Source organism: Orcinus orca, chromosome 7 (assembly GCF_937001465.1).
Source record: "Orcinus orca chromosome 7, mOrcOrc1.1, whole genome shotgun sequence".
In the NCBI taxonomy this organism is placed as follows: Eukaryota; Metazoa; Chordata; class Mammalia; order Artiodactyla; family Delphinidae; genus Orcinus; species Orcinus orca.
Window position 1 is genome coordinate 99,359,327 of NC_064565.1, and position 23,625 is coordinate 99,382,951.

General features: G+C 44.0%; 1 protein-coding gene across 1 annotated transcript in view; it reads right to left on the minus strand.

The window, feature by feature from the left end:
* The window catches only part of MREG (melanoregulin), a 64,862-nt gene that overhangs the window by 36,493 nt on the left and 4,744 nt on the right, over positions 1–23,625 (minus strand). Inside the window, exon 2 of the mRNA XM_012533001.3 lies at positions 3,969–4,125. Within this exon, the coding sequence (XP_012388455.1) occupies positions 3,969–4,125 (157 nt within the window). The remainder of the gene's footprint in view (positions 1–3,968; positions 4,126–23,625) is intronic.

Sequence of the window (23,625 nt, forward strand, 5' to 3'; positions counted from 1 at the left end):
TTTAACTATATTTGCAGCCCTTCCTCCACCAGCTCCAGATTCAGAAAGGGAATGTAGGCGGTGCACACACTGTTTTGAAATTACTCTTCATTTTTCATAGAATTCCAAATATGGACGTTCCTGGGTCTTTCACGCTATTGCTACTCAAGAAAAAACATAATGTTCAGTTCTCCTTAACGCCTTGCTTGAGCTTCTAAATTGTATCACGCAAAAATATCTAGGGTTTCTTGTTCCTTAGTAGGTGGAATTTGTTTTTCCCTCAAAACTAAAATCCTCCGTTTTATTAAAATTTGTACCAATTTTACCCTGCATGAAAAAGAAAATAAGCAATATGAATGTTCAAACTTAAAACAACCCCAGCTTCCCCCTTCTACCTTTTAAATCAATGGTGAGTTCATTTTTCAATCATACTGAACAAAATAACAATAATATCAAGTAGTAGTGGTCCTTATTGTAAATGTTCCTTATATATCAGTAGCCCATAAACGTATTTTGTTTAGCTGACACACTTTTTTAATGTGAGCTATCATTTAAAAATCTGGACATTTTATATGTAAGTTTGGATTTTTAGCTTCTCTTAAAAATCCAAAGTTCTGGCAATTCCATCCTCAGCATGGCAAACAGCTATCTGGAGCTTAGCAGCTGCTCCTCTTAAACACTGAATGAACTCCCAATGCTAGTGAGTTTTGCACCCTGAAGTGTTTTTCCTAGGTTCCCCCAAGAACGAAGCACTGTGACAATTCCAACATTTTAAATACACACATACTCTTTTTTTTTTTTTTTTTTTTTCCGGTACGCGGTCCTCTCACTGTCGTCGCCTCTCCCGTTGCGGAGCACAGGCTGCGGACGCACAGGCTCAGCGGCCATGGCTCACGGGCCCAGCCGCTCTGCGGCATGTGGGATCCTCCCGGACTGGGGCACGAACCCGCATCCCCTGCATCGGCAGAAGGACCCCCAACCACTGCGCCACCAGGGAAGCCCCACACATACTCTTTGATCCAGCAATTCTACTCCTGAAAAAATAATGGCAGGGCACACAAGTATATATGGATACCCACTGTAGCATTGCTTCTGCTCCTAATAGCAAAAAACCTGAATCAACCTAAATATGAATAGGGACTGGTTGAATAAATGATAGTGAATTCATGCAAGAGAATACAAGAGAGCCCCCAAAACCACTAAGGTAAATCTACACATGTTGAAGTGAAAATATGTCCAAAATATATTATTAAGTGGAAAAAAAGCAGGGTACAGAATGATATGTAATGTATGATCCAATCTGTGGGAAAATGAATAGATATATTAATATATTAATATATGCTTTTATATGCATTTCAAATTTTTGGAAGGAAATATATGAAACATTTTTTAGCCATGTATATATATTATGTATGTATGTATACATACATACCTTAAAATATATATTTTATATATACCTTGTGTATGTATATGTTTTTTTTTTTTACACCTGAAAAAAAAAAGGAGCACCATGAATGGAGACATTTCACATCATTTCATGTAAAATCATCATCATCACATCTTCATGTTATTGACCTGACGGCCTGTCCTGGTTGCAGAGTTCCTCTAGAGTTAAACTTGACTTCATTTCTTAGGCAAGGAGAAGAAAAAGCCTTCGGGGCGGGATGAATTGGGAGATTGGGATTGACATATATACACTAATATGTATAAAATAGATAGCTAATAAGAACCTGCTGTACAAAAAAATAAAATAAAATTCAAAAAAAAATCTCTGGGGATGGGGTCCAGGAAACTTATTTTCAAAGTAATCCTTATATACGCTCAAGTTTGAGAATCACTGTTATAAAAAGTTCCCAAAAATGGGACCTGTAGCCATTTAAAGTAGAGGTAAAGTGTAAGACAGAGACATGATCCGTGCCGCTGAGAAGTTTACCAGTCAAACTACGTACAGAACATTTCTACATCTGGAACTCACTCATTGTACACTACTCCATTAAATATGAATGTGAGGTGCTGTATATATACATGTTACACAACATTAAATGGCCTAGATGACAAAGTAGTGGTGTACTTGTATTCAAATCAAGAAGAGGTTTTTTCCAACATATTGAGGAAAATATAGGAGAAAAGACATTACTTCTATGCTTACTTATTTCTTCTGTACCAGAATAATAGAGGATTGAATTTCAGCTAATAAGAAAAAAAAAAAGAAAAAGAAAAAGCCTTCTGGAAGGCCCTTCACACAGGTCCAAGAGCAGCACAGAAGTGACACGGTGGCTGCTTTGGAAGCCATGCTTATTCAGAGCGCTTTGCAGCTCACATTGCCTCCTCTACTGCCTTTTCAAAAGTAAAGACAAACAGGGCGGAGAGACAGGAGCTCCTCCAGAGACAGCTGCCAGGCTCAGGGCAAACACCCTTCAAGCCCCTTTCACATCTGGCCTGAGGCCCTGCGGAGACAGAGAAACGTGTGCTATATATATGTATATCACTTCCCTATTGCTGTCACAGCTTTGCACAGAGTGGAGAAAGAAAAGGAAGAAAAGAGAAGAACTAGTTCCATTCTCACCAGCAGAAACCCTAACTGGTCAGCCCAATACAGCAGGGTAAGGATTAGCGCTTCCCATTAAAGGGAAAACAAGGTCATGCAAGAATTCCTGTCCATATGCTCAGGAAGGGCAGCCAGGATGGCTATTCCTGGCCTGAGCAGCCTTTATCATGTCCTTTAAATGTTACCAGTGGAGGAGGGGATAGCAGGGGGGAAGCCAGGGGTAGCGCAGTGCATGGCCACTAATATGTTATGCCTCTGACTTAAGCGCTGTGATGGATATCTAGCAGGAGTTGTCCCTACTAGCACTCCACACCCAAGAAAGGATGCTCATCAAAGCCACTGCGGGACTCTCCAGCCTACTCTTCGACCCCAGGCCTCAAGAATCAGAGGCAACTGTCATTCCCCACCTCTCAGCCCACCTCCAACCCCCCAAAGGCATCCCAAGTCACACCAGAATAAAAGGACCGGGACACATGACTCTTCTAAAGTTATCATCTCCTGCTAACGCATGTTTTCGGGGGAAAAACAGTTAACAATTCCCCCGCAATAAACCTGCTCCCATACATACACACTCTGGTGCTTTTCTTCATAGCCTAAGCCTGAGATTTTAAACGTCTCTGTTCTTCTCAATTACTATATGATACAAAGGAAAACATAAAGTGGTATCTAATATAGGCATCTACTCAAAACTAACAGATGAACACAGAAGTTAGAAAACTTAGGTTGTATTACTTGGAAAATGATACACATAATATTATATTGTATTATGATAGTACTATAATACTACATTTGGAATAAAGGAGAAAATAAAATATCATCCCTTTTGCTGTTTTCTCTTCATTTATGAAGTTGTCTCCTTCTCAATATTCTGGTGTTCTCATATCAATGACTTTGATTAAAAGTCCATTAAGAGTGGTTTCAAGCCTTATCACAAAAATCACCTCAAATATGGCAGATACGCTGTTTGATCCATAAGCACAATTTAAGAAGATACAAACAGAAAAAAAAAACACAATTCAGGCCCCATTAATTCAGAAGTAGTGATGATGCAAAGTACCTCTCAACCTTCAGTCTGAATCTTTAATGGTGGCTTGCTAAACAGTTGGAAAGATTAGAGATGGACTGGTTAAGCCATTTAAGACCATAAAGTATTTTCACGATCTGAACAGCACTGCCTTGCTGTTTCCCTACTGCTGTAATTTGTATCATTAAAGTAACAATTAGAAATCAGTCTTATCTGTGTATTAAACAGGTGTACCAAGACCAGCTAAAATTAGCAACTAGATGCTGCTAAAAGACCTGCCCTACCTCATCTCACATCTCATCCTTCACACATCTCATCCTTCATTCTTTTCTCTATTCTAAGCTGGTCTTCTCCGTTATTGCTGTTTTTCACTGGACATTATCACCTGTGCACAGCAAGATCTCAAAAGGTGCTTACCTCTGAATCTTTGGCCTGTTGATTACGAACAACGATCAAATTGTAGAGGATCCTGTCATCGTCTGCCTCTGTGTGGGACACGTCGTGAGGCACACTCCACAGATTCTTTTCATCATCCCTCGCCAGCGTGGCTCCAAAGGAAGAATATGGATTATCGCTATGGGATAAAAGAGGGGGTATAAGGGCTTTGTAATATGTATTAAATATGATATATACATCATATGTAGCTAATATATAATATAAATAAAAATGTATATAATATAACATATAAATATATATGTTCCTAACAAAAGAATCTGAATTGTCTTTAATAATTAAGTATAACACAATAGAACAACAAAGAAATCACTTTAAAAACAACAGAGGGACTTCCCTGGCGGCGTAGTGGTTAAGAATCCGCCTGCCAATGCAGGGGACACAGGTTCGAGCCCTGGTCCTGGAAGATCCCCTATGCCGTGGAGCAACTAAGCCCGTGCGCCACAACTACTCAGCCTGCGCTCTAGAGCCTGCGTGCCACAACTCCTGAAGCCTACGCGCCTAGAGCTCATGCTCCTCAACAAGAGAAGCCACCGCAGTGAGAAGCCCAGGTACCGCAATGAAGAGTAGCCCCCGCTCGCCGCAACTAGAGAAAGCCCACGCACAGCAGTGAAGACCCAAAGCAGCCAAAAACAAATAAATAAATAATAAAAACAACAGAGGACAGATACAACAGGATACCTGGGCAGAGGTAATTTTACTATGTGAAGCGTGAAATTTAGCACAGAGTACCCCAGCAGCTAAGAAAAAAAAAAGAAAAAAAGAAATCCAATGGGGAATAGAATTCTCATGATTAAAAGAAGAAAACAATTAACATGAAGAGATGAACTTTTTACTGGCTCTGAATCCAAGGAAATGCAGTTAATGTAGAGTGCAATGGTATGGAGTATCTGTCAAATTCCCTACAACAAGAAAACTAAGTAATAAACATGCACATCCAAATACTTTCAATAAACAATATGGGATGTTGCGTAAGGATTTCAGGAGCCCCATGTTGTATATCTGTCTCATGGTTTACCCTCTATGAGGCAGTATCCATGCTCGGGCTTAGGAGGAGCTGAGTGGCAGAGCATCATCCCTAGGACATGCTTATACACAGACCTGGTAAACTTCCGTGGGACTGGTCAGGTAGGATCATGCAGGTGTTATCCCCATCATCTAATAATATGCGTGAGGCACTGACCCCATGTTAATTACAGAGCTCAATAAAACTGTGAGCAACACGGACACGGTCTCTATCCTTGGACCTCACTAGAGGGAAACACAGTAATGAATTATCACGTGACTATATATTAAAAACTGTGAGAAGTTCCATAAAGGAGGAGTTCAGGAAGCTGTGAGAGCTAGCGAGGGTAGCAACAGGTAGGCATTGTGGAAAAGGGGCACTTGAGCTTTAAGCTGAAAGACAAGAACAGAGTTCCAAACAAAGGAAATGGCATGTTCAAAGGCCCTGGGGTGGGAGGAAGCAGGATGCATGCATGAGAAGAAGGGGGATGTTGGCTAGTGAGTGAAAAAGAAGCTGAGGAGGCCGTTGGGGCCAGATAGCCCTGGCTTTGTAGGCCGTGTTTTCTAACATTCTTCAGAAATGTGGTCTTTATTCCTAAGAACGAGGTAAGATGAGGAAGGGTTTTAAGCAGGACTGTGATGTGACATGAACAGTATTACATCTTGAAAGATCTTTCTGGCTAAAGTGTGGAGAATGCTACAGAGGGGTGAAGAGTGGGCTTGGGGGATTCATTAAGATGCAGCTGAGGTAACTCGGGTGAGACAGGATCGGTATCAAGATCAGAATGACAGCGTGCAGCTGCAGAAAAGTGCATTATCTGGGAGCAGGAGAGGGTAGAAGCCCTCTGGCTTTTCACCTGTGTGGTGAGTGACGCCCTTGTCTGAGGCAGAGCTAGGACGCCCCACGGCCAAGGGGTGGCAAACACATCTGCAGGTGTGACATGAGTGAAGAGCAAATGAGGACAGACAGTGGATACCAGATAAGCAGACAGCACCTGGGAAGGAGGGATGAGAGTAACTGACAGCTGGACTGAAGGTAAATGTTAAGGTTTAAACAAACATGAAATACTCAGAAGTTGGCACTAAGGAGATCTTGCCACTGAAAGCAAAGTCCTGGTCACGAAATTGGGGCTCAGCACAGGAACCCTCCCATCAAGGGAAGGGCTCCAGTGCTTGAGTGATGGGGTACAGGTCAGGCTTGAGAGAGCCAACCACGGCCCACTTGTGAAAACTGGAGAAAAAAGGGGATGGGATCTTGGAACCAAGGCCGGCAGGAGGCCAGCTACCTAAATGGATGCTGGAAAGCGCTTTTTAAATCCCTCTAGCTGAGGTTCAGAAGTGGAGGGTCTGAGACTGGGCAGTGATCAGAGTTATGGAGAAAGAGTGACTTACAGGGAACCAGACACAGCTCGACCACCGTGTTCTCAGAACTGCCGGGTTTTCCCTTAGCCGCCTGGCACCGCAAAGGCTGAAGTACAGAGAGACCCACTCCTCTTAAGAATGATAAGCCAGTGAAAGAGGAGGCGAATGAGGCCTTGGTGCCCACATGGGCTTTAACGAGCACGTCAAACTCATTCATTCATTCATTCAGTTGTTTGTTTATTCAACAAGTGTATACTGGTGCCGGGATGGGTGCTCTGCAGACTCGAAAATAAAGAGCACATTGTCCCTGCTGCTGGTGTGACTATAATGCAAGGAGGTAAGTATTTTTTCTTTTTAAGTGCAAATAGGAAATTGTAGGAACAGGGAAGGAGTGACACATTATGTTTGATGAGAAGGAAGTTCGAGAAAGGTTTCGTGGAGGCGACGACATCTAACCCAGACCTAAGGAGTACACAGTCTTTCCTCAGGAAGAGAAGCATGGGGAAAGGTGTTCCTGGCAGAGGGAACACCACCAGCAGTGTATGGAGGCTTAAGGTGCCTGCAGGGCTGGGGAATTCCAAGTGTTCACGCAGGCCCAACCACACAGGCCCAGAGGGAGGGAAGAAAAGGTGATTTGGGGTCAGACTGAGGATCTGCTGGAGTTCAGCCTTTGTTCTGTGAGTGGTGACCAGTTATCAAGGTGGTTTTGAGCCTTGTCGGGTCTGGGTTTTACAGAAACAGCCCTGGACAGAGAAGGAACAGAGAGATAGCTTAGGAGGCTGTCACAATCAACTGTCACAAGAGGGTAGGTGTGGCTTTCCTGCCATGTTCTTTGAGTTCCTAGTGTCGGGGCCTCAGGACCACTGTTGGGGAGGAGTGGGCCAGGAGATGGGCAGGGCTGCCTGGGCAGAGAGAGAAGGAAGCCGCTCTGTTTAAACCTCATTTGTTAGAGTTACAAGGAAGATTTCTTTGGGGCATAGGAAAGGTGGAGTTCTATTGATAAATAAGTACAGGTTTAATTCTAAACGTTTCAAAATACTGGTTGGGGTGAGAGTGAAGGAGGGTGTGGGCTCGAGAACAAGAGAGGCGAATAGCTGCGAGAGGATGGGTTCCAGCAGCATCACAGACTCTCAGATGTGGCCGCCCTGGTGACGGTGATGGGTGGCACAGAAGTGGAAGGAGAGGAGTCAGTGCTGACCGTGTGAGGGCGATGCCTTTCCCTGGGACGGCTTGGAGGAAGCCAAGGCCGACCTGCAGGCTTGCAGGACGTGCAGACAGCAATCAGGATCTGGGCTTAGGAGTGAGGACAGGGCGGGAGATCGAGACTTGGGAGAAATGCTCGTGCATCTCCATCACTGCAGAAGCCAGGGGATCAGAGGAAGCGTCTGGAAACAAGCAGGGAGTGACGAAAGGAGCAGGGGTGGAAAGCAGACTGGAGAGACCAGGGGAGCCCAGAGAGAGAGAGAACACTGGGACAAAGACGAGTTCCCAAGAGCAGGCAGCACTGCAGTGTCAGGGCGTGAAGAGTATTAACTCCAACTTCTTTTTGCCTAAATAGATTTTGCAGCCAGGGATAAACCACACGGTGCTCTACCCAAGGGCCTCCACGCTCCATCCCTCCTGTCATACAACCATCTGAGGTCAGAAGGATGGATGACGCTACCGCCCTTTGCAGGCAGGAACAAGCCTAACGAGTTGTTTCACTTCTCCCGAGACAGGCAGCCAGAGGACAGTCCCCCACAGCACGAGGTCCTCGATGGGGCGTCTCCAAGCAGCCACGGTCATGAGACTGAATCCAAGTGCTGTGACGGAGATACACCCACAAATGCATGGGCTCGGCAAATTCCCCTGGGGCTTCTCCTCAAGGCATCCAGACCCCGGGGACACAGCTCTCACCAGGAGCTGCAGCCACTGGCTACTGACACCACAGCACACATCCCTCCTGGGTCCTAAACCTCGAGTGCGTTCCAAAACCGGTATTTTATTTTTCCCTAAGTTTGTTTCATCTGTATGAGTCTTGTCTCTTCATCAAGTTGATACGTTCCTCTAGGGCAGGGATTGTACCCAGTATTTCTTTCACATCCCACATCACCTGGCAGGAGTGGGCACAGAGTAGCTGCTTTAAAAGTATTAAGTATCCAATACTTAAATGGAACAAACTGAGCTGTGATCCCGACGTGCTAAAGGAAACCCCAGACATAGCTCAGTAAAGCTTCCGTAGACCAGGAGGTTTAGACGTTGGCCGGTACCCACCTGAATAATCAGGCATAGACAACATTTGACCAAGAATAAGCTATCTTGGTCCCTATCTACTTGATAACCCACAGTTTCTTTTCATGCTTTGAGAAGACAGCCGCCTCCCTCGTCAGTTGCTCCTACCCTCTCACAACCAATCAATCAATCAATCAATCAATCTCTCTGTCTTCTCTTTTTCTCTCTACTCCCCCCACCACCCCCATACACGTGTGTCTCCAGCCAATGTTAAACAGTAGCTTCTCATCCTTAACTTACAATTGCTGTAGGCAGGTCAGTGTCGGGCCTGTGTGGATGTCTCCAGACAGGTAGTTCCTCCCCAGCTCGCCCTCATTAGGGGCAGTGCTCCCCTGAAGCAGTGTGAGCAATGACTCTCCCCCAGGCTGATGCTCTCAAGCTTGGGGTCTAGGCTGCTGTCCTCTGCAGTGCAGCCCGACTCCGCTTGGCTGCCTACCTCACCTGGACCTCGCTCCCACCACCTTCTCCTCATCCGTTAGAGTTACAAGTCAGGGTTCTTTGGGGGCACAGACATGGTGGGGTTCACTGCTAAATAAATCATTAATAATTTCACCAAAACACCAGTCAAGGTGAAAGTGAATGAGGGAAGGACCTGTCAGACCAGCCTGGCTCCTGGGATCCCTGGTCCCCATTCCTTTCGTCCTGCTCCACCATCCAGTCAAGGCAGCATCCACTTTGTTGGTGTTTTTTTCTTTTTTTTTTAATTTAATTTTATTTATTTATTTTTATACAGCAGGTTTTTACTAGTTATCTATTTTATACATATTGGTGTATATATGTCAATCCCAATCTCCCAATTCATCCCACTACCACCACTGCCCCCCCCCACCCCTCTTTCCCCCCTTGGTGTCCATACGTTTGTTCTCTACATGTGTGTCTCTATTTTGAAACTTTAGGATGAAGAAGAGACCAGAGCAAAGAAAGGCCTAAAGTAAACAACTAAAGAAGCAGCTTGGGAACCTCTGTGCTCCTGAAACTGTGAAGGACTGTGGGACCTGTGTAAAGAAAGCTCCGTGCAAAGGCCCTGGGGTCTGAGCCCGAAGCCCCGGGAGGACAGAGGAGGGGGAAGAGGGCACTGAATCGGAGCTTCACTTTCCCTCCCTCCCCCATATAATGACCTCTAAAAGGTTCTGAGGAAAGTGAGAGTGGCCGTTTTGCCCCCGGCCACCATCTGCTGATGATAAATATTTTATTAACCTCGGGCATTTGAGAAGCGGCTCTGAAGTTACACACAAGCGAAGCAGAGGCTGCTTTGACTCCCAAAAGGTAGGATAAGCAAAGTCTCAGGTTCCACCCCCAATCCCACCTAGGGCGCTGGACCAAATCACTTGGGAATCTTTTCTTTCAATACCATCTAGGGCTAAAAGGAGACTCCAGGCTTACAAACACTGGACTCCATGCCCGGGGACTGCATGCTAAGTGCCACTCAGCATTACAGCTGCTCACAAGGGTTTCCCGTGAGTCCTCACTACCAGCAAAGGACCGTGTATGAAAGCTTCTGGAAAGCCCCACAAAACACGCACTCACAGGCCGGCTGCTGAGGCCAGTGGTTCCAGTGACTTTACTGCTCTCCCCACAGACAGCCTGGGCGTCAGCCCTCACTGGTCCAAGACTGAAGCTCTGACAGTGAAGAGAGAACATCTCCAGTAAACAGCAAACAAAGGTCTCAAAAAACAGACCCCAAAAGGCTGTTTAGTGCGACCCCCTTGACTACCTAAGGCCTCCTGTCTGATTCCCTACTAGGAACTGGCCTGCCTCTTTGCCCCTGGCTTCCAGACTTTTCCCTTCCTCCTTCTGTGGTGACTTCCTGGTGAAGGGGCAGGAGAAGCGAAGGTCCTTACCCTCTCCTTCTTTTTTTTTTTTTTTTTTTTTTTTTGCGGTACACGGGCCTCTCACTGCTGTGGCCTCTCCCGCTGCGGAGCACAGGCTCCGGACGCACAGGCTCAGGGCCATGGCTCACAGGCCCAGCCGCTCCGCAGCATGTGGGATCTTCCTGGACCGGGGCACGAACCCGTGTCCCCTGCATCGGCAGGCGGACTCTCAACCACTGCGCCACCAGGGAAGCCCTAGCCTCTCCTTCTTTTACTCCCTCCTCTATTCTCTGCCTCCTCTCTCCCTCCTTTCCTCCCTTCCTTCTTCTCCTCCCTTCCTTCCTCCGTCCCTCCCTCCCTTGTTCTTTCCTTCCTTCCTTCACTGCTTCCAAGACAGATACTCTGACCAAGTTAATTCAATGTCTAAACATTATTTAACCCCAAGTCTAAACATCGGTCCATAGATTCCGGAGCTTTTCTCATTGGTAACTACCAAGGCTCATCATGACTTCCTTCAGCACCAGGGGCATCAACCTTCTCAAAGTACAGGAAGAAAAACTCTGGGTACTTTTCTGGCCCCTCTCCCTGACATGTTCCCACCCTTCATGCCTTCTCATCCCAAGGCTGAAACAGAGCACCGTGTGATCACGCCTTTCATTCATTGCTTTAAGTGCTTTAAAGCCTTGAAGATGGTCCTGACAAGAAGTCTGTGAAGTAGGAAGGGGAAACATGATTTTTATGTCTCCCAGCTGAGGAAATGCTGGGGGCTCAGGAAGATTAGACTCAGCCCTTGGTCTCTTCCCTGTTTATATTCACTCCCAGTCATGTCACACCAGTCTCATGTTTTAAATACCATCCTCTCGAGGAAGATTCTCAAACCCATACCTGTAGCCCCAGTTCAGACCTCGCCCCCAAGTCCCAGACTCCTGCATCTACCTGGCTTCTTCCCATCTCCATATGGATGGCTAGTAGACAGCTCCACCTCAACATGGTGGACCAAGCCCCTGACCTTCCCTCCAAACCTCCCCACCAGCAGCCTCCCCACCCAGATGATGGGAAATCCAACCTTCCGATAGCTCAGGCCAAAATCCTTCAAGTCATCCTTGGTTCTCTCATCCCCAACATCTGATCCAACAGAAAATCCTATTAACAATACATGAAACAAATACCCACCTCTACCACTACCCCTTCCCAAGCCAAGGCACCTGTGTCTTGCAAAAGAATTCCTGCATTTTTTTTTCACTGATCTACCTCTTTCTGCCATTGCCTCCACCAATTCGCAGTTCTTAACACAATCAAAGGGATCCTTTTAATATGTAAATCAGATCATGTCACCCCCTTCCTCAAAACCCTCCGGTGACTCCCATTTGATTTAGAATATAAGCCAAGGTCATACAATGGTCTATAATCCCCTCATGACACACCAGCCACTCTGGCCTCTTCGCTGTTCCCTGAACCCACCAGTCACACTGCCGTTTCGGGGCCCCTGCACTGGCTGCTTCTTCTACCTGTAATATTTTCCCCCAGAAGTCCATATGCCTCACTCCCTCCCCTCCTTCAAATCGCTTTTTAAACATCCCCTCCTCGATGAGGCCTACTCAGACCAACCTATTTAAAATAGCAAGCATGCTCCCCTGCCCCTGCTCTACCTCCACTTCCATGAGTTCTGTATCCCTGGGTTGGGGGAGGTGGGGGGGATGAATCCCCTGAAGATACTGAGGGACAACTGGACTTATTTATCCTCTAATTTACTTATTATGTTTACTGCTTATTGTGCCACAACCCCCGCCACGCGCGCGCGTGCACACACACACACACACACACACACACTCTACAATAAAAGCCCCCTGAAGACAGGATCTGTATCTCTTTTGCTCAGTGATGTATCTGGAGTACTTAGAATAGGACCTGGCACTTAGTAGATGCTCAATTTGCTGAATGAATGAACTGCAATTTCCCAACTTCACAGGGCTATGAACGGTAGAAATGAGGCTGGAATCGACTCTCCAGACAAGTTCTTAACATGTTTGAACTGCTTAAATTCATGAAGGTGGGGCTTAAGAATCTTCCAGAGGAAGCAGACAGTAAGTACATATGTTTACGTCTGGTGGTGATCTGAGCTCTGAAGGAATACACGGTGACTAAGGGACAGAGCGAGGGCAAAGAGTACTGTTTTTTTTTTTTTTTTTTGCGGTACGTGGGCCTCTCACTGTTGTGGCCTCTCCTGTTGCGGAGCACAGGCTCCGGACGCGCAGGCTCAGCGGCCACGGCTCACGGGCCCAGCCGCTCCGCGGCATGTGGGATCCTCCCGGACCGGGGCACGAACCTGTGTCCACTGCATCGGCAGGCGGACTTTCAACCACTGTGCCACCAGGGAAGCCCCAAAGAGTACTGTTTCAAAGAGGATGGTCAGGGAAGAATTTTCTGATAAAATGACTTTGAGCAGAGACCTGAATCAAGTGAGGGAGTTTCCCAGACACATAAGTGGAGAAAGAACCTTCTAGGCAGGGAGGACTCTGAGACAGCATGTGCTTGGTGTATTTGAAGACCCAGGAGAAGGCCAGTATGGCTAAAGGATGAATAATTTCCCCTTATGTGCTGACTTTAAAATCGAAACCATGCGTAATAGCCCCGAACTGGAAACCACCCAAAAGTCCACCAACAGAAGAATGGGTGAACCAAAGGAAATATACTATAAAGCCGTGAGAACCACCAACTACATGCGCCAACTTGGATGGCGAGAACATACACAGTTTGATCCTATGTATGTAAAGTTGAAAAGCAGGCAAAACTAAAGAACATTTTTAAGGTGCATACATAGGTGGTAAAGCTATCAAGAAAAGCAAGGAGATGACTATCACAAAAGTCTAGATACAATCAGGGGTGAGAGACGTGGGGCTGCCGATAGCTATCTCTTGCCTTGGGTGGCAGTTACAGGAATATCCACTTGATAGTTGTTCTTTACACTGTACATATGTTTGTATGTTTTCAGTCTCTGATATACAAACACAAAACTTTAAAAGTTAAGGAACAAAATAAGTGAGAGACAATTCAGTAAACTCTTATTCCTTTCCAGGGAGTACAGGGGTACCTTAGATACATACTGTCTCACCAAAATTATTTCCTAAAAAAGACACCAAAGAATAGAGTGCACAGCATGTTATTGGTACAAAACAAACATGTATTAACCAGACTGAAAAGGACTTCCACTGCCAACGTAACAAGCTATTTTACCCAACATTTAAGCAGAATTCACTTTTTAAACAAAGGTGTAGTGGCAAGATCACTTCAAGATATCTAGAGAATAAAAAGTTCCAGGAAACCTAGATCAAAGGATATGTACGAGAAAGAAATATCTTCTCAGGAACTTCCGATGTCACCAAGACTGACTAACACAACACAACTCACAAAAAGGGAAGAAGGATGGTGGGGGTTGCCTGGGAAGCAAATCTTTAAAAGTCATCCTCAGGGCTTCCCTGGTAGCGCAGTGGTTGAGAGTCCACCTGCCGATGCAGGGGACACAGGTTCGTGCCCCAGTCCGGGAAGATCCCACATGCCGCGGAGCGGCTGGGCCCGTGAGCCATGGCCGCTGAGCCTGCGCGTCCGGAGCCTGTGCTCTGCAACAGGAGAGGCCACAACAGTGAGAGACCCATGTACCAAAAAAAAAAAAAAAAAAAAGTCATCCTCAGATGAATTCTGAGTCATACCAAGATGAATTCTTGGTAAAGTGTGTACCTCCTGCTTCTTGACCTGAGGCCCAGTTTCTGGGAACAGCATGCAGGACCCTCCCCCATCTCTCCTCTGTCTTTCAAGAAAGTTAAAGTACAACTCTTGGAGTGGATTCTTCCAGCCAGGAGCACCTTCCTGCAACAGGAATCCTTGATGCCTCTGCAGTCACTTCCTAAGAGTCACTGCCTGGCCCAGGGCTACGGGCCTTGGAACAGGGCAGTGCAGAAAGACCTGGGTGAGTTAGCTGCATCAGCTCAGGTAACCCAGCAGCAGATTACGGGAAAAGAGTCAGGCCATCTGGGCCCCAGTCTGAGAGATCCCACTGACACTAGCATATTAGTCAACATTTTTTAAAGCCTTCCAAAGGTAGAAGACAATTTGATCAGCTTGGAGGTCATGTGAGTCCACATGGTGAAATGAAAGATTCTAGACATGTGAAAGATTATTGTCCTAGAGTTGATTCTGATCACCTCTTAAATGTCTTCAAGCCACGACCCTTCTTTCCCACTGGCCCCTGGCTTCACAGCCTTAAGACAGAAAAATAAGCCAGTGTCTCTGGACCCCAAGCTATAACAATTCAGGGCAGGTCTCAGACTTCAAACACCATGTCTAGAACACACCACATAAGCAGCTAGATACACACGTCCCTGCACCCTAGGAGGGCTCTACTCTTTCTATGGAACTGAAGTAGAATAGGACTTGAATTCCAGCTCGGCCGTGAGTGCCCCTGAGCAAGCTACTGAAGTTCTTGGGCCTCAGTTTCTTCTGCTGTCAAGCAGGGATTACAGATGTAATTACAATCCAGCCTCACTATTCCCAGATTCCATATTTGCAAACTGGCCCACCCACTAAAATGTATCTGTGATCCCCAAATCAATACTCGTGGTGCTTTTGCAGTATCCGAGGCACAAGTTCTCATGTTTCCACTCTTGTACTGGGAACAAGTGTCCTTTTTGTGGTCTATTAGTGCCACGTTTTTTTGCATTTTTGTGCTTTTTGTTGGTGATTTCGCTGTTTAGCTCCCAAGCATAGTGCTGAAGTGCTAAAACAACATGTGTTAGATAAGATTCATTGAGGCATGAATTATAGAGCTACTGGCTGTCAGTTCAACGTTAATGAATCAACAATATATATTTAATAAGGTGTCTTTAAGCGGAAACACACATAAAACAAGGTTATATACTGACCAGTTGATGAATTGGCTCTCAGGGACCTAACCCTGGATTTTCCCCTTGGAGCCATGATTCTTTATTTCAGTATTCGCAGTGACCATAGAGTGTAACTACTATGACTCACAAGAACTGACCATACCTCATAGGGTTATGGCGAGGATTTACTTAATAGATATAAAGCACTTATGACAATGACTGGTATGGCATAAGTGCTACAGACAACCTATAAAGGATCAGCAGAGACTTTTCCATAAAGACATTCTGTTTGGCATTTCAGCTAATAAGTGTCTTGGTGCTCTGGCCGGGTGTCAGGACTGAGCCTCTGAGTGGGAGAGCTGAGTTCAGGACATTGGACCAGAGACCTACTGGCCCAACGTAATATCAATCGGCAAGAGCTCTCCCAGAAATCTCCATCTCAACGCTAAGACCCAGCTCCACTCAACGACCAGCAAGGTCCAGTGCTGGACACCCCATGCCAAACAACTAGCAAGACAGGAACACAACCTCACCCATTAGCAGAGAGGCTGCCTAAAATCATACCAAGTTTACAGACACCCCAAAACACACCACCGGACACGGTCCTGCCCACCACAAAGAGAAGATCCAGCCTCATCCACCAGAACACAGGCACCAGTTCCCTCCACCAGGAAGCCTACACAATCCACTAAACCAACCTTACCCACTGAGGACAGACACCAAAAACAACAGGAACTATGAACCTGCAGCCTGTAAAAAGGAGACCCCAAACACAGTAAGTTAAGCAAAATGAGAAGACAGAGAAATACACATCAGATGAAGGAGCAAGGTAAAAACCCACCACACCAAACAAATGAAGAGGAAATAGGCAGTCTACTTGAAAAAGAATTCAGAGTAATAATAGTAAAGATATCCCAAATCTTGGAAATAGAATGGAGAAAATACAAGAAATATTTAACAAGGACCTAGAAAAACTAAAGAGCAAACAAACAATGATGAGCAACATAATAAGTGAAATTAAAAATTCTCTAGAAGGAATCAATGCAGAATAACTGAGGCAGAAGAATGGATAAGTGACCTGGAAGATAAAATAGTGGAAATAACTACTGCAGAGCACAATAAAGAAAAAGAAATGAAAAGAATTGAGGACAGTCTCAGAGACCTCTGGGACAACATTAAATGCACCAACATTCAAATTACAGGGGTCCCAGAAGCAGAAGAGAAATAGAAAGGCTCTGACAAAATATTTGAAGAGATTATAGTTGTAAACTTCCCTAATATAGGAAAGGAAATAGTCAATCAAGTCCAGGAAGAGCAGAGAGCCCCATACAGGATAAATCCAAGAAGAAACACGCCAAGACACATGTTAATCAAACTGTCAAAAATTAAATACAAAGAAAAAATATTAAAAGCAGCAAAGGAAAAGTGACAAATAACATACAAGGGAATCCCGATAAGGTTAAAAGCTGATCTTTCAGCAGAAACTCTGCAAGTCAGAAGAGAGTGGCAGGACCTATTTAAAGTGATGAAAGGGAAAAACCTACAACCAATATTACTCTACCCAGCAAGGATCTCATTCAGATTTGACACAGAAATTAAAACCTTTACAGACAAGCAAAAGCTAAGAGAATTCAGCATAACCAAACCAGCTTTACAACAAATGCTAAAGGAACTTCTCTAGGCAGGAAACACAAGAAAAGGAAAATACCTACAAAAAAACCCCCAAAACAATTAAGAAAATGGTAATAGAAACAAACATTTTGATAATTACCTTAAATGTAAATGGATTAAATGCTCCAACCAAAAGACACAGACTGGCTGAATGGATACAAAAACAAGACCTGTATATATGCTGTCTACAAGAGACCCACTTCAGACCTAGGGACACATAAAGACTGAAAGTGAGGGAATGGAAAAAGATATTCTATGGAAATGGAAATCAAAAGAAAGCTGAAGTAGCAAATCTCATATCAGACAAATAGACTTTAAAATAAAGACTATTACAAGAGACAAAGAAGGACACTACATAATGATCAAGGGATCAATCCAAGAGGAAGATATAACAATTGTAAATATTTATGTACCCAACATAGGAGCACCTCAATACATAAGGCAAATGCTAACAGCCATAAAAGGGGAAATCGATAGTAACCCAATAATATTAGGGGACTTTAACACCCCACTTTCACCAATGGACAGATCAACCAAAATGAAAATAAATAAGGAAATTTAAGAAAATTGAAATCGGATCAAGTATCTTTTCTGACCACAATGCTATGAGACTAGATATTGATTACAGGAAAAAAACTGTAAAAAATACAAACACATGGAGGCTAAACAATACACTACTAAATAACCAGGAGATCACTGAAGAAATCAAAGAGGAAATCAAAAAATACCTAGAAACAAATGACAATGAAAACACGATGGTCCAAAACCTATGGGATGCAGCAAAAGCAGTTCTAAGAGAGAAGTTTACAGCAATACAATCCTACCTCAAGAAACAAGAAACATCTCAAATAAACAACCTAATCTTACATCTAAAGCACTTAGAGAAAGAAGAACAAAAAAACCCCAAAGTAAGCAGAAGGAAAGAAATCATAAAGATCAGATCAGAAATAAATGAAAAAAAAAATGAAGGAAATGATAGCAAAGATCAATAAAACTAAAAGCTGGTTCTTTGAGAAGCTAAACAAAATTGATAAACCATTAGCCAGACTCCTCAAGAAAAAAAGGGAGAAGACTCAAATCAATAGAATTAGAAATGAAAAAGGAGAAGTAACAACTGACACTGCAGAAATACAAGGGATCATGAGAGATTACTACAAGCAACTATATGCCAATAAAATGGACAACCTGGAAGAAATGGACAAATTCTTAGAAAAGCACAACCAACCTTCCAAGACTGAACCAGGAAGAAATAGAAAATATAAACAGACCAACCACAAGCACTGCAATTGAAACTGTGATTTAAAATCTTCCAACAAACAAAAGCCCAGGACCAAGGGCTTCACAGGCGAATTCTATCAAACATTTAGAGAAGAGCTAACACCTATCCTTCTCAAACTCTTCCAAAATATAGCAGAGGGAGGAACACTCCCAAACTCATTCTACGAGGCCACCATCACTCTGATACCAAAACCAGACAAAGACATCACAAAAAAGAAAACTACAGACCAATATCACTGCTGAACGAAGATGCAAAAATCCTCAACAAAATACTAGCAAACAGAATCCAACAGCACATTAAAAGGATCATATACCATTATCAAATGGGGTTTATCCCAGGAATGCAAGGATTCTTCAGTATATGAAAATCAATCAATGTGATACACCATATTAACAAATAGAAGGAGAAAAACCATATGATCATCTCAACAGATGCAGAAAAAGCTTTTGACAAAATTCAACACCGATTTATAAAAAACTCTCCAGAAAGTAGGCATAGAGGGAGCTTACCTCAACATAATAAAGGCCATATATGACAAACCCACAGCCAACATCGTTCTCAATGGTGAAAAATTGAAACCATTTCCACTAAGATCAGGAACAAGAAAAGGTTGCCCACTCTCACCACTAATATTCAACATAGTTTTGGTAGTTTTAGCCACAGCAATCAGAGACGAAAAAGAAATAAAAGGAATCCAAATCAGAATAGTAAAACTGTCATTGTCTGCAGATGACATGATACTATACATAAAGAATCTTAAAGATGCTACCAGAAAACTACTAGAGTTAATCAATGAATCTGGTAAAGTAGTAGGATACAAAATTAATGCACAGAAATCTCTTGCATTCCTATATACTAATGATAAAGATGAAAAATCTGAAAGAGAAATTAAGCAAACACTCCCATTTACCATTTTTGTAACAAAAAGTATAAAATACCTAGGAATAAACCTACCTAAGGAGACAAAAGACCTGTATGCAGACAACTATGAGACACTGATGAAAGAAATTAAAGATGATACAGAAACAGATGGAGAGAAATACTATGTTCTTGGATAGGAAGAATTAACATTGTGAAAATGACTACACTACACAAAGCAATCTATAGATTCAATGCAATCCCTATCAAAGTACTAATGGCATTTTTCACAGAACTAGAACAAAAAATTTCACAATTTGTATGGAAACACAAAAGACCCCAAATAGCCAAAGCAATCTTGAGAAAGAAAAACAGAGCCTGAGGAATCAGGCTCCCTGGCTTCAGACTATAATACAAAGCTACAGTAATCAAGACAGTATGGTACTGGCACAAAAATAGAAATATAGATGAATGGAACAGGATAGAAAGCCCAGAGATAAACACACACACACATGGTGTGGAAAAAAGGGAACCCTCCTGCACTGTTGGTGGGAATGTAAATTGATACAGCCACTGTGGAGAACAGTATGAAGGTTCCTTAAAAAACTAAAAATAGAACTACCATATGACCCAGCAATCCCGCTACTGGGCATATACCCTGAGAAAACCATAATTCAAAAAGAGTCATGTACCACAATATTCATTGCAGCACTATTTACGATAGCCAGGACATGGAAGCAACCTAAGTGTCCACTGACAGATGAACGGATAAAGGTGATGTGGCACATATATACAATGGAATATTACTCAGCCATAAAAAGAAACGAAATTGAGTTATTTGTAGTGAGGTGGATGGACCTAGAGTCTGTCATACAGAGTGAAGTAAGTCAGAAAGAGAAAAACAAATACCGTATGCTAACACATATATATAGAATCTAAAAAAAAAAAAAAAAAAAAAAGGTTCTGAAGAACCTAGGGGCAGGACAGGAATAAAGATGCAGACATAGAGAATGGACTTGAGGGCACAGGGAGGGGGAAGGGTAAGCTGGGACGAGGTGAGAGAGTGGCATGGACTTATATACACTAGTAAATGTAAAATAGATAATGGGAAGCAGCCGCATAGCACAAGGAGATCTGCTTGGTGTTTTGTGACCACCTAGAGGGGAGGGATAGGGAAGGTGGGAGGGAGATGCAAGAGGGAGGGGATATGGGGATATATGTATATACAAATAGCTGATTCACTTTGTTATACAGCAGCAACTAACACAACAATGTAAAGCAATTATACTCCAATAAAGATGTTAAAAAAATAAAAGGATCAGCAGAGCTTGATGGGAAGGCGCACATCACAACTTCAATCTCTCGCCCTCTTCGACATGCTGGCGCAGTATGACTCACGCGGAACCATTTCTTTTTTTTTTTTTTTGGCTGCACGGCACGGCATGTGGGATCTTAGTTTCCAGACGAGGGGTCTAGGGATGGAATCCGGTCCCCCCACAGTGGAAGCGCGGAGTCTTAACCAGTGGACCGCCAGGGAAGTCCCCACTGAACCATTTCTTTATCATCAGGAAAATTCAATTCTGTTGCTGACACTCACAGGCCCCGATCAGTTCCTCCTCTGAACAGCCCCTCTTTATGGGCATAAAACAACCATCAAGAGCAAACTGAGGTTTTATTTTCTTTTCCCCTAATGGGAATTCCAGGCACTGGAGAAAAATAAAACACTGACATCTGTTCTCCGTTCACTGCCCACAAATGTGTGCATAAATTCTGTTATTAGGAATGGAAGCTGCAGGTGGGTATTGAGAAGAGCAGGGAGCAAAACAGATTTGGAAGATTGTTAGGTTCACTTAGGCAGCTGAAGAGAGAGCCACAAATAAAAACTCAACCATGATTTGCTCATTCTTTCCCTTTCTTCTTCTGCTTTTGAACAACTGGACACGTGATGCTTATCAGTTATTAATAGCCAATAAGTCAGAGAGTAAGAATTATACTCCCCTGAAAAGTTCCAAGTAAGCCTCGTGGAAGATGCTTTAGCGAGTGACATTGACACTGCACTTCTTTCCATTTTAGACTTCTCCAGGCCTCTGATGTCCATATTGTATGGCATCTGGTGATAGACTTTCTAGCGGACAGAGGATTTGGGCATCTCTCTGCTTAAAGATGACTGCAGCTGCGCCTCCAGAATCACATAAATTCAAGGGGCACAACTCATGCTTAGGTGTGGATTTTTACAAGGCAAGAGAATGCTTTCATCACTGATGGAAGAAAGCTCTGCTATAAAAGTGAAATAAAAACCAATGCTTGGGCTTCCCTGGTGGCGCAGTGGTTGAGAATCCGCCTGCCAATGCAGGGGACACGGGTTCGAGCCCTGGTCTGGGAAGATCCCACATGCCGCGGAGCAACTGCGCCCGTGAGCCACAGCTACTGAGCCTGCGCGTCTGGAGCTTGTGTTCCGCAACACGAGAGGCCGCGACAATGAAAGGCCCACGCACCGCGATGAAGAGTGGCCCCCGCTCACCGCAACTAGAGAAAGCCCTCACACAGAAATGAAGACCCAATACAGCCTAAATAAATAAATAAATAAATTTATTAAAAAAACAAACAAACAAACCAAAAAAACCAATGCTTTGAGCTCAAACATTTTCCCAAAAGTACCCTGCAGTGGTTGACTAGTGTCCCCCCAAAAGACATCTTTCAGTCCTAACCCCCAGTTCCTATGAATGTGACCTTATTTGGAAATAGAGGCTTTACAGATGTATCAATAGTTAGTTAAGCATCTTGATACGAGATCATCCTGGGTTTAGGGTGGACCCTAAATCCAACGGCTGGTATCCTTAGAAGAGAAGAGAAAAGGAGATTTGAGACCAAGAGGACAGAAACATGGAGGACGACGGAGGTAAGGACTGGAGTTGTGCTGCCACAAGCCAAGGACACCAGGAGCCACCCAAAGCTAGAATCCATGTCAAATAGAATTTCAGCTGACACAAGTCCACAGAAAGGTGAGAGTCTGCATCAAGCCTGGAACGGCCCTTCAAGGCTGTATCTTAAAGTTGGATCTCTCCATTGGACAGAAGAAGAAATTAAAGTTCTAGGAAGTTAAGAGAGTTCCCCAAAATCCCACAGCCTGTTAATAGATGAGACGAGGACTCGGGTCTCCGAACTCCCCCTGGGCTTGGCTCTCAGGGCCAGGTTGCTCCTACAACTAGGTAGAAGAATTATACTAATGAAGGACATGGAAGAAGGGCAGGAGAAAGGGGCCACAATGGGCAGGAGCTAAGGCTAGTGATATCCACCAGTGTCTAATATATAAATATTATCAGTTAATGTTGGACACTGGTAGTTTTCTGAATTTTCTGCAATGCAAGGCATGGACTCTAAAGTCACACAGACATGGATTCAAATTCTGCCTCTCCGACTTATCAGTTGTGACTTTGAATTAATTATCTGAATACTAAGCCCTGAGTTCCTTATCTATAAAATGGGGATAAATAACACCTATCTCATTTGGTCATAGCGACAATTAAATGACAGATTGTATGTAAAAAAAAAAAACCAACTACATACAGTACGCACCATTTATATAAAGTTAAGAAGGCCAAACACAGATCAATTTAGAGCTCACCTGTGCGGGGGACGGGGTGGGGGGAGCGTGCAGTCACGAAGGGATACATGGGGGGCTTCCACTCTATTGTTAATGTTTTTTTTAAATATTTATTCATTTATTTATTTTTGGCTGTGTTGGGTCTTCGTTTCTGTGTGAGGGCTTTCTCTAGTTGCAGCGAGCGGGGGCTACTCTTCATCGCGGTGCACGGGCCTCTCACTGTCACGGCCTCTCTTGTTGAGGAGCACAGGCTCCAGACGCGCAAGCTCAGTAGTTGTGGCTCACGGACTTAGTTGCTCCGTGGCATGTGGGATCCTCCCAGACCAGGGCTCGAACCCGTGTCCCCTGCATTGGCAGGCGGATTCTCAACCACTGCGCCACCAGGGAAGCCCAATGTTTTCTTAAGGTGTGTGGTGCTGGGTATGTGGGTGCTTATGCTGTTATTCTTCATAACATTTTGTTTTAAATACATTTCTTAAAATTTACACATAGGAAGAAATTAATAAATTAACGGCTATTATAATTTCTATTAACCCAAAAGTATTTATTCAGTTCTTACTCCATGTGGGGGACTGTGCAACACAATAGCGAATGCTAAGGAAAGATTCATGCCCCCCCAATCTAGATTAGAACCTCCAGTCTGGCGGGGTTGCAGCACCCAACTTATAAGTGTAATAGTACCAGGCAGAATGCAGTAAGTGACTTGAGGGGTAAAAAGAAAGAAAAGAGACACCATAACTGCTTGGAGAGACCTTCTAAGACTTCATCATACAGGGGGCAACTGAAATGTGCCTTAAAACCCGAGTAGAATCTTCAGCAGTAGAGAAAACAAAAAGATGTCTAGCTAACAATTATGCCATTAACAGAGGCACCAGAAGGGAAA